This window comes from Squalius cephalus, assembly GCF_949319135.1.
Source record: "Squalius cephalus genome assembly, chromosome: 10".
Lineage (NCBI taxonomy): Eukaryota > Metazoa > Chordata > Actinopteri > Cypriniformes > Leuciscidae > Squalius > Squalius cephalus.
The window spans coordinates 10609466-10627271 of record NC_137131.1 but is presented as its reverse complement, the minus strand read 5'-3'; the positions used below and the strand labels follow the sequence as shown (position 1 = coordinate 10627271).

General features: G+C 37.8%; 1 protein-coding gene across 1 annotated transcript in view; it reads right to left on the bottom strand.

Moving 5' to 3' along the window:
- col7a1 (collagen, type VII, alpha 1) overlaps window positions 1-17806 on the bottom strand; it is a 67537-nt gene that overhangs the window by 18457 nt on the left and 31274 nt on the right. The window contains exons 45-82 of the mRNA XM_079884543.1: window positions 17689-17724; window positions 17525-17569; window positions 17397-17432; window positions 17199-17234; window positions 17060-17095; window positions 16798-16869; window positions 15117-15176; window positions 13946-13981; window positions 13763-13843; window positions 13249-13284; window positions 13110-13154; window positions 12950-13021; window positions 11439-11483; window positions 11311-11346; window positions 11167-11208; window positions 11001-11081; window positions 10887-10922; window positions 10547-10582; window positions 7085-7165; window positions 6976-7011; window positions 6768-6839; window positions 6611-6655; window positions 5816-5851; window positions 5696-5731; window positions 4913-5017; window positions 4723-4788; window positions 4470-4505; window positions 4267-4302; window positions 4127-4165; window positions 4007-4042; window positions 3805-3915; window positions 3357-3566; window positions 3212-3247; window positions 2582-2626; window positions 2348-2461; window positions 2177-2248; window positions 2039-2083; window positions 1172-1207 (exon numbers count right to left, since the gene is read on the bottom strand). Coding sequence (XP_079740669.1) covers window positions 1172-1207; window positions 2039-2083; window positions 2177-2248; window positions 2348-2461; window positions 2582-2626; window positions 3212-3247; window positions 3357-3566; window positions 3805-3915; window positions 4007-4042; window positions 4127-4165; window positions 4267-4302; window positions 4470-4505; window positions 4723-4788; window positions 4913-5017; window positions 5696-5731; window positions 5816-5851; window positions 6611-6655; window positions 6768-6839; window positions 6976-7011; window positions 7085-7165; window positions 10547-10582; window positions 10887-10922; window positions 11001-11081; window positions 11167-11208; window positions 11311-11346; window positions 11439-11483; window positions 12950-13021; window positions 13110-13154; window positions 13249-13284; window positions 13763-13843; window positions 13946-13981; window positions 15117-15176; window positions 16798-16869; window positions 17060-17095; window positions 17199-17234; window positions 17397-17432; window positions 17525-17569; window positions 17689-17724 — 2160 coding nt within the window. The remainder of the gene's footprint in view (window positions 1-1171; window positions 1208-2038; window positions 2084-2176; window positions 2249-2347; window positions 2462-2581; window positions 2627-3211; window positions 3248-3356; window positions 3567-3804; window positions 3916-4006; window positions 4043-4126; window positions 4166-4266; window positions 4303-4469; window positions 4506-4722; window positions 4789-4912; window positions 5018-5695; window positions 5732-5815; window positions 5852-6610; window positions 6656-6767; window positions 6840-6975; window positions 7012-7084; window positions 7166-10546; window positions 10583-10886; window positions 10923-11000; window positions 11082-11166; window positions 11209-11310; window positions 11347-11438; window positions 11484-12949; window positions 13022-13109; window positions 13155-13248; window positions 13285-13762; window positions 13844-13945; window positions 13982-15116; window positions 15177-16797; window positions 16870-17059; window positions 17096-17198; window positions 17235-17396; window positions 17433-17524; window positions 17570-17688; window positions 17725-17806) is intronic.

The window sequence follows — 17806 nt, the reverse complement described above, 5'->3', positions numbered from 1 at the left end:
AGTAGGCTGATACAAATATAATGCACACAGACACACACAAACACACACATGCACAGAAAAACAGCACAGACAAACTCTGAATGGACAGACATACTGTATATTTCTGACAACGACTGCACAAACATCGAATACACATACACTACTGTTCAACTTTGAGAGCCAGCACAATTTTCTTAATGTTTTTGAATTGTGCTTACAAAGGCTGGTGATTTGATCAAAAATACAGTAAAAACAGTAATTGAAATATTATTACAATTTAACTGTAATATTATTACAACTCCATTCTATTTTAATATATTTTCAAATGTAATTTTTTCCTGTGATCCTTCAGAAATTATTCTAATTTGCTGATTTGGTGCTTTTATTATTATTACTTCAGTTGAAATGGTTGTGCTGCTTAATAATTTCATTGTTGAAAATGTCATTTCAGGATTCTTTGATGAATAGGAAGTTTAAAAGAACAGGATTCATTTGAAATAGAAATCTTTTGCAACACTATAAATGTCTTTACTGTCACTTTTCATTAATTTAAAGGGTTTTTAAAATAAACAATAAAGGGTTTTTAAATTAACAATAAAATTGTTAATTTCATTCAAAAAAATAAAATAAACTTTTGAACAGTAGTGTATAAAAATTACAAACATTTACATTGCTTACAGAGACTTAAGACAATGTATATTTCAACTCACACATATATGACCATCTAACAGACTTAAACAAACACACAAACACACACACACAAACAAACAAACTACACAAACAAGGACGGCCTCCTTCCCATTATTAGTAAAGCAGCCTACAATCTCAGCCACAGAAAACCTACCGGTCTGCCCAGCACTCCTGGGAACCCAGGCAAGCCCTAAAGAGAGAGGGAGGATGGAATGGAGGGACAGGAAGTGTAGAGAGAGCAGAGGTGTGATGGTACAAATGAGTGGAATTAGAAAATGAATGGAGTGGGATTACAAAAAGGAGTGGAGGAAAAGAGGAGACAGATTGGTTAGCGGATTGAAGCAGTGCTGCATTTGTTACTTCTGTGTGGTTGATCTATGGAGCCTCAAGCAAAGGAAGTCAGCTAGTGCTCACAGCAAGGCCTAGTACTCGCAGCAAATCCCCAGGCTTTCCTTCATGGCAAGCCCAAGAGAGGCTGCCATGTTGGGATGCTGTTACTCACAGGTAGGCCTGGTGGACCGGCCAGTCCCTTCAAACCCTGCTCCAGAGGAGAATAAATAAAGGTGTGAGTGAGAGCATAAACTCTCCTCTTCCTCTCCATTAAAGCTAAACTTTCTTTTCACCTTGATTTCATTAATGAGACAGCATGTTTTTATACTGTATGACTACTACATTACGGCATACTTGACTAACTAATGAAAAGCAAACTGATTATAAAGTGTTGCAGAATTCACTAAACATTGTCAAACCTTCAAATGAGAGAAGGAGATTTGTGGAATTCACCATTCTCTGGTAATCTAACATACCATGGTTTGTCATAACTATAGTACACCAATATGCATGACTGTTAAATCGTAAAAATGCAAAGACATCATCAGAAGGTGGTGCCTGCCAGTGCAAAATATGTTTCTATGCAGTTCCTGTGATATCTTGGGTGGTTGCTAAGGTATTCTGGTTGGTTAATTGGTGGTTACTTACTGGACTTAGCCCCACAAAAGCCCATCCAATATCTCTATGATTTTCTGGTTCACAGATAAGCCTTGGGTCCCTCCTTTAGTGTCAGTCTGTGTGTGTTTTTTTTTTTTTTTTTTTTTTTTGGTGCCTGTTTTATCATCCACCAGGCACAAATTGTCTCATCGCTTAAAAAAATAACAGCACAGTTCTCCACAACAAGCCACACTATCTACAAATGGTGTGGGACACGTTACATGCCAAAGTTTAATACTTAGGATTAAAGATGTGTTCAAATAACTAACCTTAATTAACCTTAAAACTAATAATTAACATCAACATTAATTAGACAAAGCAACTGAAATCCATTTCAATAAGTAAAAACTGGCAACACAGTTAATAGGAATTTGTTTCTCACCGGCTTCCCATCCTGTCCTTGTTTTCCTGGATCTCCTTGACTTCCCTAAGATAACAGAACCACAGTTTTATTGTAAAATTAAATAAAAAGAGAGAGTAGTTCTATTGTCAGTTAAGGCCAGTAAAAGGGTACACTCACCGGGGAGCCATCTTTTCCTCTCTCTCCACTGGCTCCTTTGTCCCCTTTCTCCCCACGAGCACCTGTGTACCCCTGAGAGAGAAACACATCACAGATCAGACTGTCAGCTAAGGTCAAAAACATATAAGGTAGAATCCACACATACAAACACTTCAGAAACTCCACCCTCACCCGCTCTCCCAGAGATCCTGGAGGCCCTACTGCACCAGGCTCACCTCTGATACCTTGGGGGCCTGGCAGACCCCTTGGACCAGGCAAACCACTCTGAGCGGTGGCAGAATCGCCCTTGGAAAAACACAGGCATAAAAGATTAATATGTTACCACACACAAAACTATAAATCTTTATGTCAGTTCACTGTACACTTCCATTAGTGTACTAAAATCTGAGCTTCATTTTGTTTTACCTTTGGTCCTGGAGGCCCTCCTAGGCCAGGCAATCCAGAAGGACCCTAAAAAGAGAAGATTTAATCCATATAAAAGCAAGAAAGTGGTTTTTGAACTAGTGCTGTCAAACCGATTAATCGCGATTAATCACATCTAACATAAAAGTCTTTGTTTTACATAATATACTGTATGTGTGTGTATATATATTATTATATATATTTATATATATTAAATATATATGTCTGTGTCTATATACTGTATTTACACACACACATTTATATATATACAGTATATATATATACACAGACACACACTCACAAATAGAACATATGTAAATACTGTATAATAATATATACACACACACATATATTATGAAGAAAAAATAATAATAAAAATCAATTAATCGATTTGACAGCACTAGTTTGAACATACACCAAGCATCTAATGCAAGCAAAAATTGCTAGACACTCCATGGCTGGTAAAATATATATTTGTTCAAGAAAATGCACCAGCAATATATATATATATATATATATATATATATATATATATATACACACATATATATTGCTGGTGCATTTTCTTGAACAAAGTTCAAGTTCATTAAATTTCATTAAATTGAATGCATAAATGATAGCAATGGTACTTACACCTGGCCCTCTGTCCCCTTTGTCCCCTTTCTCTCCCTGCAACAAAGACAAACTCATAATCTCATCTCTACAATAACTTTATATCAAGTGTCTTCTTTAATCAGCTCTTTATCCTCTACAAGTAACAAAATCTTCTTCTCTTTACCTTGTCCCCAGGTCTGCCAGCTTCTCCAAGTTCACCGGCTCGTCCTGGTACTCCTGGTATTCCTGGCTTTCCGGGTTCACCTGCCTGTCCTGGCGGACCCTCTGGGCCTCTCTCTCCAATTGCCCTGCCTGGAGGACCCTGTGGGCCAGGCGGCCCTTTCTCACCATACTCTCCTTTCACACCTCGCTCACCTGGAAGACCTCGTGCACCCTGAAAGCCAGTAAGCAAAGAAGAGAGAACAAGGTTTAAAAAAGAAGAGGAGAGGACACTGGAGAAATATGGAGAGTTGCTGGATGTTTTCACACCAGAACTCAGTTTCAGCACCATGGACAGCACCAATAGAGTTTTAGCATGCTCTTCATTGGATAAGGTCCTGTAACACGCTACTCCAACTGTTGAAATACCAGACACCACTCTGTCGCATAATGTATCCACGATTTTAACTCACATCTGCTCCTGCAGGGCCTCTAGGTCCGACATCTCCTTTATCGCCCCTCTTTCCCTCAGCCTTTGATTCTATATTGGTTCGGTCATCAATTAATAGTTTTAGATCTCTGACCTAAAATGGAAATTTTATGAAAATGACAGGAGAGAGTGACATGTACATCTACATACAAACATGTCAATCTTGTTGATAAATTTCTCAGTACCTCAATGCCAAATTCTGAGAACGCTCTCTTCACATCCTGTGACAAAACCGGGGGAAAACAACATTAGTCATCTTGCTAGCCATGCATGTGTGACTCTGCGTGCATGAGCGTTTTCCTTACTGCTACAGTTCCTGGTTTGCCATCCTCTCCTGGATCACCCTGTCAGTCAGAAGAGTTGAATTATTACAGTCAGGTATGCTGAGAACTGCCTTATGTCAGCTCTGAGAGCAGTGAATACACATGCGTAAAAATACACTCACCACATCTCCTTTCAAGCCTGGTAGACCTCTTTCCCCCTACAAAGGTCACATTATGACAACTTAATAATAAAATAATAAAAAAATTAAAAAATAAAACACAACACAACACACTCTCTTGCACACACACACACACACACACACACACACACACACACACACACACACACACACACACACACACACACACACACACACAAACTTACTCTTGCTCCAGCATCTCCTGGAACTCCAGGTACTCCCTGATTGATAGAAAACAATGCATACAGTATGTAAGACAGGATACATATCTGCATATTGCTAGTAATTCAAACTGCAATGCAATATATGTATTTGGGCTGTAATAAATTACTAAATAAGATTTTCACAGTTTTAGAAGAAATATAAGTGGTGCTTTTTTCTCAAGTGCAAAAGTCTCTAAAAACAACTTAAGAACCAGCAGTGGTAGAGGTTACTTACAGAGGCTCCTGGAGGGCCCCGGGGCCCTGGAATTGGGATTGCCGGCTCTCCTTTAACATAGACCACCTGGAAGAAATAGAGAAGGATAGAGATATACAGCCCTTTGCATAAATTTAGATAATTATTGTGGGATTAATAGAGTAGCAGAGTATTCGATTTATATTCAAACATTTGCACAACACAAACGCACAGGTCCTGGTGGTCCGACGTTTCCAGGAACTCCAGGGGGTCCAATGGGACCTTGCGTGCCAATAAGTCCTGCAATGCCCTGATCACCTTTTATCCCATCTCGACCCTGAGGAAGAGTGAGCAACAGAGAGAGAGAGAAGATGAGAGAAATAACCATGATCCAAATTAATTCCTTAATTAATGGGCATAAATTTGCACATCAAATAAACTCATCAGTGAAGAGTTTCTCCCATAAGGCTGCTGACTCATAATTACTGACTGCACTCAGCATCAAGCACAGGAAGGAGAGCATCCACGCATTTAAAATATGTGTGAGAGTGTGTGTATATGTTTGCGAGTGTGTTTCTATGATTGAAAACATCCATTTAACAACAAATCTGATTTGGGCTGATGGGAAAATTAGCTGTGCGAGACAGACAAAAAACAAAAAGCGAGTAAAAAGGGCAGAGAGACATAATGGCATGGACTGAATAACATAAAGCAACAAAATCTGAGTACATTTAAAGTGAAATGTGGTCACAGGACGAAAACAGCAGGTACAGGCTTGGAGATAGCAGAGTACAAAATGAAACATTATCAGGCGACACATAGAGAATGAGATCCACAAATGGTAATAATAACCTTTTCCATAACATAGGTGTAGGAAAAGTCAGAATGTACATTTTGAAAGTGTTATGTAGTGCCGAGTATGATAAGCTGTGATGGACTTGTCTTGTGTTGTGTTGTGAAAGGCAGGAAGAGAGTGAGAACAGGATGATCAGGAAGATAAGCACAAGAGACTCACGTCTCTTCCAGCAGCCCCCTGCTCTCCTTTGTCTCCCTGCGAAGGAAGCATAACCAGATTTAATCAGTGAGGCTAATTATCAAAAATTACAATGTAGTCATACAATAGATGTTTTATTACCTTTCGACCATCCTCTCCTGGCACGCCGTCCTCGCCCTGAAAAAGTTTGATAGAAAACGAGGCACTAAACACAGACATCTGGATGAGTGCGAGGCGCGTTTTCATAATTTCTGTAATCAAGACTTCCTGTAATCAGCTCTTCCTGTTTTGGTATGAGAACTCTTGTAATTTTGTGCAGCTCATTCAAGCAGTAATTTCTCTTCTAAACGCTTCGTGCGACACGCAGCCATGTATTACAGATATATGACGGGTGCCATCCAGCCCAATATAGCTCCCGCAATTACCACAGCTGGTTCAGGGCTGTGATCAGTAAATCAGAAGAAACTGCAGGATGAGCGGGTTTTGCGTGAACCCAGCTCCAGTGGCGCAATCTATCTGAGTCAGGTTAACTGAACATTAGTACACGGCTGACTGAAATTCCTTACATGTTTTAACTATAAAGCACATATTAGGGTGAGTTACCTCCCACTGAATGCTCATTAGGCTGCTAAGAGGGTGATTTATAATCAGCAGGATGGTTTAATTGTCTCATTTATGGAGGACAAGGTGTGGTTACTAAAGTGGAACAAGTGTTTGCTTACTGCATTCTAGATTGAGCTGACTTGATTAAAAAATAAACTCAGGAAGTGCCAGCTTGGAAATTCATACATTCTACTCATATTACAATGGGGTTGTTGAAAATATCAACAGTAAGGGCCTTGTGGGAATATGGTACATGCATATATTGCATGTACAGTAGATTCAAAGGTTTTTGAATAGATGTTGGGTTCTCATTCAGATTACAGCGTCACTTACAGCTTTTCCAAGCAGTCCTGGTTTTCCATCCTCTCCTGCTTTACCCTGAAATAAAACAAAACATTATTTTGATGTGATAACGGACTTATGCGCCGGTGTGGGAATTTGTATGGGTAAATGATTTTCCCTACACAAATTAAGCCATGATATTACTCACAGGTGTGCCATCAGTTCCTGGGGGACCAGGTGGTCCTGAAGGCCCCTGAGGCCCTCTTAGTCCCGGCAATCCCTAGGACACAACAATTTAATGTTTATTTATCCAGCATCAAAAGTTTCTGACTGAAAACTGGACTGATGTGTAGCCAAATAGTGGCAACATCATGATACAAAACAAACAGATTTGAGGGAGGAAAAGAAGTACTCACATCTCGTCCAGGATCCCCTTGTTTTCCTGGGTCACCCTACAAAACCAAAAACAATTAGGAACTGATTGAGGATTCTTTGAATATTAGGCTGATGCAAGGCTGATCTGACCCGTAATCCGGGAGTTCCAGGAACACCAGGTTTCCCATCCTGACCGGGTCGTCCATCCAATCCAGCCACTCCTCTTTCTCCCTGCACATGCATACGCACATGTGCGTGAAACAATCAAAATGAGCTGTGACACACACATATTATCCATGCATACAAACACTCAACATCACTGTCAAAATTAAATTTTCAAACCAGCACTGGGTTGTCACCAACTTGAATGAATAATAATGAAAATGGGTTGACTGATAGATCCAATCTTTGTCATTAACAACACCACACATATGCTGCCCTACAAAGGCAAAAGACCTTAAGTCGCTAGAGTGTGGAACTGAGAAAAATGACTTTAAAGATTTTTTGCTGTCCCGCTAAATGAATTATAGGTAGGACACTGGAAATCTGGCAAATAGATGTTTTAGTAATGAAAATTATATACATAAAAAAATCTTGAGCTCAAACTTGACTTTTGACCACTATTTTAAAGTTACTGTACTCTGCATTTGTATTGTCAGCAAAAAGTGAGAAGTCATGCCCAGGCAAAAGGCAGTAACTTCCACATTATCAATATTTGGTTGCTGATCACCATTAACAAAATCATTATAGTAACACCTGTATAAAATCTATTAATCATGGCATTTATTTTGTATGATTTACAATTATTTATAGCCATCTACTTATTGCTATCCTGTGCTTTGGTTGCATTCTGATACATTTGACATGACAAAATACCTCCATAGATATATTAGTCCAGCGTTGGCTCGACCGTGTTTAGGGCGGGGCTGAAGGCGCCGGCGAAGTTTTGGCAATATGCCAGCTAGATGCATGAGTGTTTCAACCAGGTCCGGTACCCGAACTGGGTGAGGCGGGGCTTTAGTTCTTGGTTGTATTCATCTGCTACGGCAATGTGTAACATTTTTCTGTCAACTCTGCATAATCCTTCGCGATCGATATCGCACGTTTGTCGATGGACCGGGTTCAGACCATACTAAATGTCTGAGGACATCAGAAGTTAGAGGGACTGATGGCAGCTGTACTTTTAATTTAATTCATTTTAATTTTAATGGACATTAAAACAAAGGCAGATAACCGTACAATCTGGTAGGTAGCATTATGTGATAGAACACCGGCACAGTAACTTCATATTGACACGCTGCTAAACAAAGGCAGAGCATCGGAATTCAATTTGAGCGTTCCAAAACAAAGCCAAAGAGCGGTAACTGATGTTACGGTGTTCTGCCTTTGTTTCTCATTGGCTTTTGGAAGTTACTGTTAAGACAACTCATTATTTTCTCGAAAAAACAACGGAATTGATTCAAGATACTCATCCACATGATAAAGGAGGTCTTGAATGTGCCAAAAATATAAATAACTCATTTTTGACCAAAAACGACGTTACGGTCTTTTGCCTTTGCACGGCAGTATATGCATGCCAAACGCAGCAATCATCAGCTTAATGTAATAATCAATGATGCCCCGCCTAAAAACCTCCACAATGATTATGAAAGGAACAGAGATCAAAAGGATAAATTACTGTAGATGAGTACTGGTACACAAGTATACATCACAAGGGTCAGACACAAACTAATTTACTATACATCTCTCTGAGAGGAAACAGAAAGCTGTAACATGAACATGGTTTACAATATTTCTCGAGACATCAGTAAAATCTTGTTTTCTCATTTCCTCCCACTGCAAAACAAAGTCTTGTTTCAATTCTGTAGCACAAATAGTAAACAAAGATTAAACAGTCTTGCAGACAGCCAAAAACTAATAATTGCAGCGCTAGTGAGACCTGCTATTTAAAACCCCAAGAGGTAAAACCTGACATAATGAAGTGTGTCACAGCTGCTGCAGAATAGAGAGATCCATGACTAAGCAGTTATATTTATACTTTACACTGATGATTAGTGCAGCCAGCGTTACCATTTCAGCCATTTTTCAGCTGTCATCCACTGTATGGCACTTACTTTCAAAATATTGTCATTGCTGTACTCTAAAATAGAATGATTTTGCAAAGGCGCTTACACCTGCCTTTGAAGAAATATTTAAGAAAGCGTCTTATTAGACGCTTCATTCCAAAAGTAATTGACAGCAAAAAAATTGCAGCGCAAGATGAAGCAATGTGTTCAATGTCTTGAATAGACAGAACTTAAGACCATAATGGTAATAGAGGAAAGTGATCAGACATTACAATCCATTTAAAATCAAATTAACTTACATTTAATTTATCCATCTATAAATAAAATCCATTGCAGGTTATGTGAAACTTGGTACTTGGTACAAAAGTGACTTTTTTAATACTTTTATTCAGCAATGACGCATTCTGATCAAAGTGACATTAAAAACTTTTACATTAGCCGCTTCTCCACCGTCAGCCAGAACGGTTCTAATAGCGGTAAGAAACGGTTCCAGTTCATTTCCAATTGAGCTTGGTTCGGCACGGCATATCCGTACACAAAATGTATACTGTATATGTAAATATATCATTTATTTTAAATTGTAAAACATTTTATTGCATTTTTGATCAAATAAATGCAGCCTTGGTGGGTTTTTTTTCCAAAAACATTTCAAAAATCTTACCGACCCCAAACTTACCGTATGGTAGTGTATATAATATAAAAATACAAAGATCGTTAGCTCTGTTCCATTTATTAGCAACTTTTGGATAAATGCTTTGCTCAGCAGTGATTAAGCCAGATAATGATTTTAGTAATTAGGGCTGGGGAAAGAAATCATTCCCAGATGCATTTTAATACTTTTACTGAACAATTGTTTATTTACTTAATTTTAGTTTTTCATTAAAATAGGTAAACTGTAAAACATTACAGGCAAGGGTTGTAAAATATTTGCTACACTCTTTTGACATTTTTCACGAACATGACATAAAAATCATATTTTGTGTCCAACTGGATCTAAAGAAACAACAGCCTATTCACGCCTGTCAAATCCAAATATAGAACCCTTAAGCAACCCATAACTTCCACGCATGTTGAAAAGCGAACCACTAGGTCTACTGCATGATTTATCTAAAATGATTTGCGGCTGAAAGGCATAGCTGAAAAATTGATGCATCAAATATTGTTTTGTAATCACATCATGATTCCCTGAATCAAAATTTAAATGGACCCGTGAGGTGTCCCATGTATAAAACTGAACCTGCAGCATCTGCATTAAGATTCAGAGATCCTAAACCACAAGGCTATTACTACTTCCTGTCAGGCATGTCAGGACCTGTCACTCATACACACATGATTTCAAAATAAAATAATGTTTTGTGCAAAATATGTTTTTTATTTAATGTCTTGAGGTCATGTTAATGATCTCAAAAAAGAGTGTTTGGTGTTGTTTTGGGATAAGAGAGTCAAACGCTTTATTCCTCTGGAAATCTACAGCCTGGACACAGTAGCCAGAAAACTAAAGACAGCATGACGTCCCACAGTAAACAGAGAAACCCGGCTCTCTTACCTTGTCTCCTGGACTGCCCCTATCACCTGGGTCACCCTTGAGAAACAGAAAGTAGAATGAGATATTAAAGACTGCTATCAAAAGTAATGACAAATTACTTAATAAAGTGAAAATTAATAAAGTGAGGTTCTATAGATGTAATGACAATTCAGTTATCTGAATATTTAGAAAGAAACCAGTTGTAAAATGCATTGTCACTGCCCTAAGCTCTACTGTGAGTATATCACTATATTTACAGTCAGTATGTACGTGGCCATAGAGACACAAACAGGTACACAAACAGATTAAAGAAATGTGTAAATGGCTAGAAGGCACAAAAGCACAAAAGAGAGGTACTTACTCTGGCTCCTGGTAGACCACGCTGCCCCTCAGAACCCTAATAAAACAAACAGTTTCAGATACAAATCCTATTACTCTCAATAAAACATACTGTTTGATCTCCATGCTGACTTACGCTTGGTCCTGCAGGGCCTGAAGCTCCTCCTTCACCCTTTTGACCTTTAGCCCCATGCTCCCCTGGGTCACCTGCCTCTCCCTGGTGTTAGAACGAGTATCACAATGACAAAATTAGAATATGTGTGATAGACAAAATTAAAGAGACTATGAACATTTTACTGTACCTTTTCTCCTCTGTCACCTTTCAGTTGTTTCTCTCCAGTTGTCTAACAGAATAAACAAATTCAAAAGATTTCAAAAACAACTACTAATATAAAGGGGGGGGGGGGGGGGGGGGTTAAAAAGAGATAATGAAAATAAAAACATACCACATCTCCAGGCGGCCCAGGGGGACCTTGTATTCCCTATAATTACCCATAATGAAGATAGTTAGATGACAATTTAATTGTTTGTGTGATGGTCCAAACATTTGTGATACAAGTTTTTAATCTTTCACCTGCTCGCCCTTTGGGCCTCTTGGTCCGTTGGAGCCTGGGGTACCCTGTGCAAAACAAAACTCTGATCACATGACCAGACAAAGAAACCAATAATCTGACCCCAACAGTGCTAAATATATCGCAGTAGAGATCTGCTGTTGTTTTATTTGGAGGCTAGGTTGATGTTTTTAACTGTATGTTTAGGGCTGTGCAATTTAGCCAAATTATTTATCACAATATAATGTTTCATATTGTTCGGTATATCGATAATGATTAACATTTTTTATAACCTTTTTTTTTTAAGTAGAAAAGTTCTAATTTAAACCACAGTTTTTTTATTTATCCACATTATTAAGGCAAACAACAAACTATATTAGTTTTAGCAGTCAAAAACTAAATAAAATGTAAACAAAAATATCTTCTTTTCGTCTTTTATAAAAAAGTAAGTGTTAAAGAAACTCTTGAACTTGTTCTTGAAAATGTTACAAAATGTGTGCAATGTAAAAGTGTAAACGTAGAACAATCAAGGCAAACTTTGAGGAAGATCAACATCTGTAGGGGTGTAATGGTTCACAAAATTCTCGGTTTGGTTTGATAGGACACAGTGGTGTCACGGTTTGGGGCATTTTCGATACAGCAAAAAGAAAGAAATGCCAGAGAAATTTATTAAAAGAAAAATTATTTTTAAATAAAAACTTTTAGTTTTATAAATGGGGGTAATCTTTGAAGGATAAACAAATAATGTTTTGGTCATTACATTAAAAATAACATTTAAATATGATAATATTTGAGTTTTGAAGAGCTGGAAAAAGATGTGTGACGTACTTAAAAGCATTTTACTAATCCTGCCAAACTTTCATGGTTACAGTTAGTGTTACTACAGTAAATCCATGGTGAATGTTGATGATCTGTGGACTTAAAGCCTATAATTAGTTCATTCATGGCACAATGTTTCTCCTGGTTTCCACTCCAGCGCTGTTTGATCTAACAGAGATCTACGGTTAATAACAGAGAAATTTGAATGCTTCTCACTAGATCTTGCAGCGATGTTATTACTTCTGTGGCGAATTCAAATGCTTTATTTACTGGACCTCTTAGCGCTGTGTAGTAACAGTATCGCTTGATCAAGATATGCACAGCTGAACACAAAAGATGATATTTTGAAGAATGTCTTTAACCAAACATTTTATGGGACCCCATTGACTTCCACAGTACTTTTTTTTTCCATACTATGGAAGTCAATGGGGTCCAACAACTGTTTTGTTACTGACATTCTTCAAAATATCTTCTTCTGTGTTCAGCAGAAGAAAGAAATTCATACAGGTTTGGAACAACTTGAGGGTGAATAAATGATGACAGAATTTTCATTTTTGTGAATGCATGTGAATGAGTGCAATTGTCTTTCATTCAGGAATAAAATCCAGACTGAGTATAAATAATTCTGGTTCAAAAAGAAAGTTTGCAAATATTTAGTTAAGCGTGACCAAGCCTTAATTCTGATGTAATACATTTAGGCAGTCATATGTCTTACATTTCGTCCATCTTCCCCCGGATCACCCGTGTCTCCTTTTGGCCCAGGTTGACCTGATTGACCCGTTATTCCCTTAAATATTAAAGGAACACTGTTAGGATGTGGCTGGAATACAAGTAACAATGATTTGTAGCATCACATAACAAATCTGCATACTCACTCTTAGACCTCTCTCCCCTGGTTTACCTGGCAACCCTGATTCTCCCTGAAAGACAAGAGAAACAGAGCAACATTACATACAAAAAACACAAACATACTCATAAATAGAGAAAAGAAATAGGGAAAAAAATTAAACTTACTGGAATACCATCCTCTCCTTTGTCTCCTTTTAGTCCCTATAAAAAAAACCCAAGAGATTAGACTTCATGAAATAATGAAATCTTATGTATGCACTGTTAGAAGAACAGTTTACCACATCTTATTCACTAAAATAATTACACTTTCATAAATAACGATACAATTCCATATTTCTGAGGCTAGAGGTGCACATACAGTATCTTTAATTGAGTGTGGAGTAGCATCTGAAGACACCTATTACCTTGACTACTTGTTACTTCTCTGAGAAAGAAAGTTGTTAGAAGAAAAACAAGAAAGAGTTAAATGTTAAAAACACATTGAAAAAAAAAAACAGAATAGTCACAGAGCTGATAAAGTAGAGATAGATGGTAAAAGTAGTAAATTTCAGAAAGACCTAATATGACAGACACACTTAAACCCCCCAAAAATGTTGGTTGATGACTATTATTTGCAGATGAAGTTGTTAGAAGCAGCATTTAGGCCTGTGTTCATGTATAAATGTGTGTAGACTCTCACATCTTTCCCTCTGAGGCCCATGGGCCCCTGTGAACCAGGATTGCCTGCCTCCCCTCTCTCCCCTGAGTCACCTTGATTGCCCTAGAGTCACACAGAGAAAAGAGGGCGAGCAATATATGACAACTTATTCAGGCTAATGCGGAGTCACTGGAATGAGAGAGATAGTTTAAGGGCCCACTTTACCTTCACACCAGGTTTTCCAGACAATCCAATGAGACCCTGAATAGATAAATAAAAAGAATAATCTTTCTTTCTTATTGATAGGATGAGGGAAATGTAGATGTGCTATCTATTTCTGGTTTCTTTAAACTGTACTATTTAAATACAGTTACAGAACTATTCAGTTCGACATTCGTAATGTTATTATTCAGTTGCAATTGTTTTTCTTTCATGCATTTATTTGCATAATGAAATGTGATTAGTCTTCTTCCACTGCAAATATGGAGTCACTTTGTGTTGATTCTCATGCACAAAAGACAAAAAACAAGAAGAGACTTTTAGATTTTTACATTTATGCAATTAGCAGACAATTCTATCCAAAGTGACAAAAGAGGAACAAAAGCAATTCGTCAAGTACCCAACAATTCTTGTAATATATAATGTCATGTTTATTAGATAACTAGACTATGTTGAATGTTATGACTACTACTACAGCAGTTGATTCGGCATTTCATTTCCACAGAACAAAAGCCCTGAAACCAAAGCTTTACTGCTATACAGTACTTTTACTGCTTTCCATGCTCTGGTATTTTCATCTGCAAATGCAAATCTAGTGTAGGCTTGCTGCAGTAGTCAGTGTTACCGGTGTTACATGGTGTTCAGTCGTACACCAATTACATTACTTGCCCATTATGGCACTGCCCACACTGTTGTTTTGCTTTTTTATAGAAATAAAAAACATTTTGTTCAGTTGGACAACGGACACTACAATTACAAACTGAAAGCATCTGCTCCATACAGAACGAGCTGCAGAGTCGCAGCACAGTGCAGCAGGAGTCAGATTTCACTTATCACGTGAAGAGAGTAAGGAGAGATGACTGACAAGACGGTGGGAAAGGATTCGGTGCGGAAGAGATCCTGAATACATGTGATCATGAATTTTGAAAGCGAAGTAAAAAGCGAGCATGCATTCAAAAGCGATTTTGATACCCCGCATACTGATAGCAGCTCCTTGCCTATATACACAGAGTACACTTGATCTCTAATTTATAAGCGAATGTGAAAAGTGAGCAGACATTCAAAATCAAACCCTTACCACACCACCCCAGGTGTTCTAGGTAATACCGGTATTGTCACAAGTTTATATATCGGTGTGAACATTTCCTCCCTGTGAAAGTCATGTAGACAAACTTACCCGATCGCCCTGGTCCCCTTTAGATCCGGGTTGGCCGGGCTCTCCTGCTCCAGGGGCACCCTGTGGGACAGATTAGAAAGGTTCAATAATGCAGTTTCACAATTTCAGTTGCACCTTGAAATTAATCTTATGAATCCATTTCTGAATAATAAGAATAATAAGAGCTTATTTCACAAGTCTGTGTGATCACCATCAACAAACTCAATGTCAACATAAAGTTGTGGTCAGAATTATTGGCAGCCCTGGTAAATATGATCAAAGATGGCTGTGAAAAATAAATCTGCATTGTTTATCCTTTTGATCTTTCATTCCAAAATTTCACAAAAATCAAACCTTTCATTGAAGTAAAATAATTGAAAGTGGGGGGGAAATCACATTATGAAATAAATGGTTTTCTCCAAAACACTTTGGCCACAATTATTGGCACCCTTTCATTAAATGCTTTTTGCAACCTCCTTTTGCCAAGACAGCTCTGGACAGTTTTCTCCTATAATGCCTGATGAGTTTGGAGAACACCTGACAAGAGATCAGAGAACATTCCTCCAGAAGGAATCTCTCCAGGTCCTTCAGATTCCCAGTTCCATGTTGGTGCTTCTTCTCTTCAGTTCAGCCCAGTCATTTTCTATAGGGCTCTGTTCAGGGAACTGGGTAGGCCATGGCAGAAGCTTCATTTTGTACACAGTGACACATATTTGTGTTGATTTTGATGTTTGTTTTGGATCGTTGTCCTGATGGAAGATCCAACCACTGGCCATTATAAGATTTCTAGCAGAGGCTGTCAGGTTTAGTTTTTTAATCTGTTGCTATTTGCTAGAATCCATGATACCATGTACTGTATCTGAACAAGATGTCCAGGATCTCCTGGTAACATTAAAGATCCAGCATTACAGTATATTTAACCGTGGATATGGGGTACTTTTTATCCGTTTGGTCCAAACCCATCTTGTTGCCAAAAAGCTTTTTTTGTTTGTTTCATCTGACCATAGAATCCTGTCCCTTCTGAAGTTCCAGTCGTGTCTGACAACTGAATATGCTGGAGTTTGTTCTTGGATGAGCGAGGCAGATTTTTCTTGAAACCCTCCCAACCAATATGTGGTGATGTAGGGGTTGTTTGAATTTTTTTTAAAGCTTTCTGACCCTAAGACTCAACTAATCTCTGCAATTCTCCATCTGTGATCCTTGGAGAGTCAGAACTATATTCTTTGGTTTTACTCATTGTGATGGATGATTAAGGGAATTTGGCCTTTGTGTTTCCTCATATTTAAACTCCTGTGAAACAAGTCATAGCTAGACAATTTCATGTTCCTACTCACCCTGGTGTTCTAAAAAATGTAAATATGAATGGGAATATACTTCAGAGATATTTTACTCATAAAAAAATTCTAGGGTTGCTAATAATTGTGGCCAACATGTTTTGGAAAAATACATTTATTTCATAATGTGATTTATCCCCCACTTTCAATTCTTTTACTTCAATGATTTTTGCAAAATTTTTGAATAAAAGATCAAAAGGATCAACAATGCAGATTTATTTTTACAGCCAAGTTTGATCATATTTATCAGGGGTGCCAATAATTCTGACCACAACTGTAAGTGCAATTTCGATTTTAAAATGTCCTCACTATCTCATAAGAGCAGGCGGTTTCCCAGATGAACACCTTCTTTCATTCACAAAACTCACCCTTTCCCCTTTCTGTCCTGCATCTCCTTTATCACCTTTAGCACCATCAGGACCTGCAAAGCCCCTTTCACCCTAAAAGAAAGAAATAGAAGAGAGTTAAAATGGTTGGAGTTTTGAATGGAACTTTGGCATTAAAAATCTGATTTTGCTGGTTTTGTACCATCTAAATGTCAGTATAAAAAAAGATTTAGACTTAAGAATAAAATGGAAATACTGTTATCTGACACAGACAAAGTCTCTGCATTGTTCTCAAAAGTCATACCCGCTCTCCTTTTCTCCCAAATGAACCTGGACCCTGCTAAAAAATAAAAGCCACAGTGAAGACCATCACCATCAAGAGGACAATTACAAATGCATGAAACATTCATATACATTTTAAAACATGAAAAGTCTGATCTTACACTGCTTCCTGGTTCCCCTTTTGCACCCTCGGTGCCCTTATAGAAAACAGAGACACATAAATTCATGTATACTTATATACATATACATACATATACATATACATATATATATATATATATATATATATATATATATATATATATATATATATAAAATGCATGATTAATGCTGTTTGTTGAGCTGACATCTTTACTTACCTTCTCTCCAGGAAGGCCATTGCTCCCTGGCAAACCCTGAGGGCACATATAAATTATTTACAACATGCATGTACACTCATGCATTTTCACATGGCTTGTGACTTATCATGGTTTGTGCAGCCACTCACCCTCAGTCCTTGAGGTCCAGGTGGGCCTGCTGAACCTTTATCTCCCTAACATACAAACAAAAACAGATACAAAGAAGTACAGTATTACTCACAGATCTCTGTATATATAAAAAATATATATCTATGCTATATCTATATCTATCTTATGTAGCTTAAGGGCACACCTTTTCTCCTGCTGGACCTGAAAGGCCTCGGTCACCCTAAAAAATATCAAAATGATACAAAGAATGATATCAAAATGAAATCTCACTAATTTAAATTGTTGTACTATCTTTGTTAAAG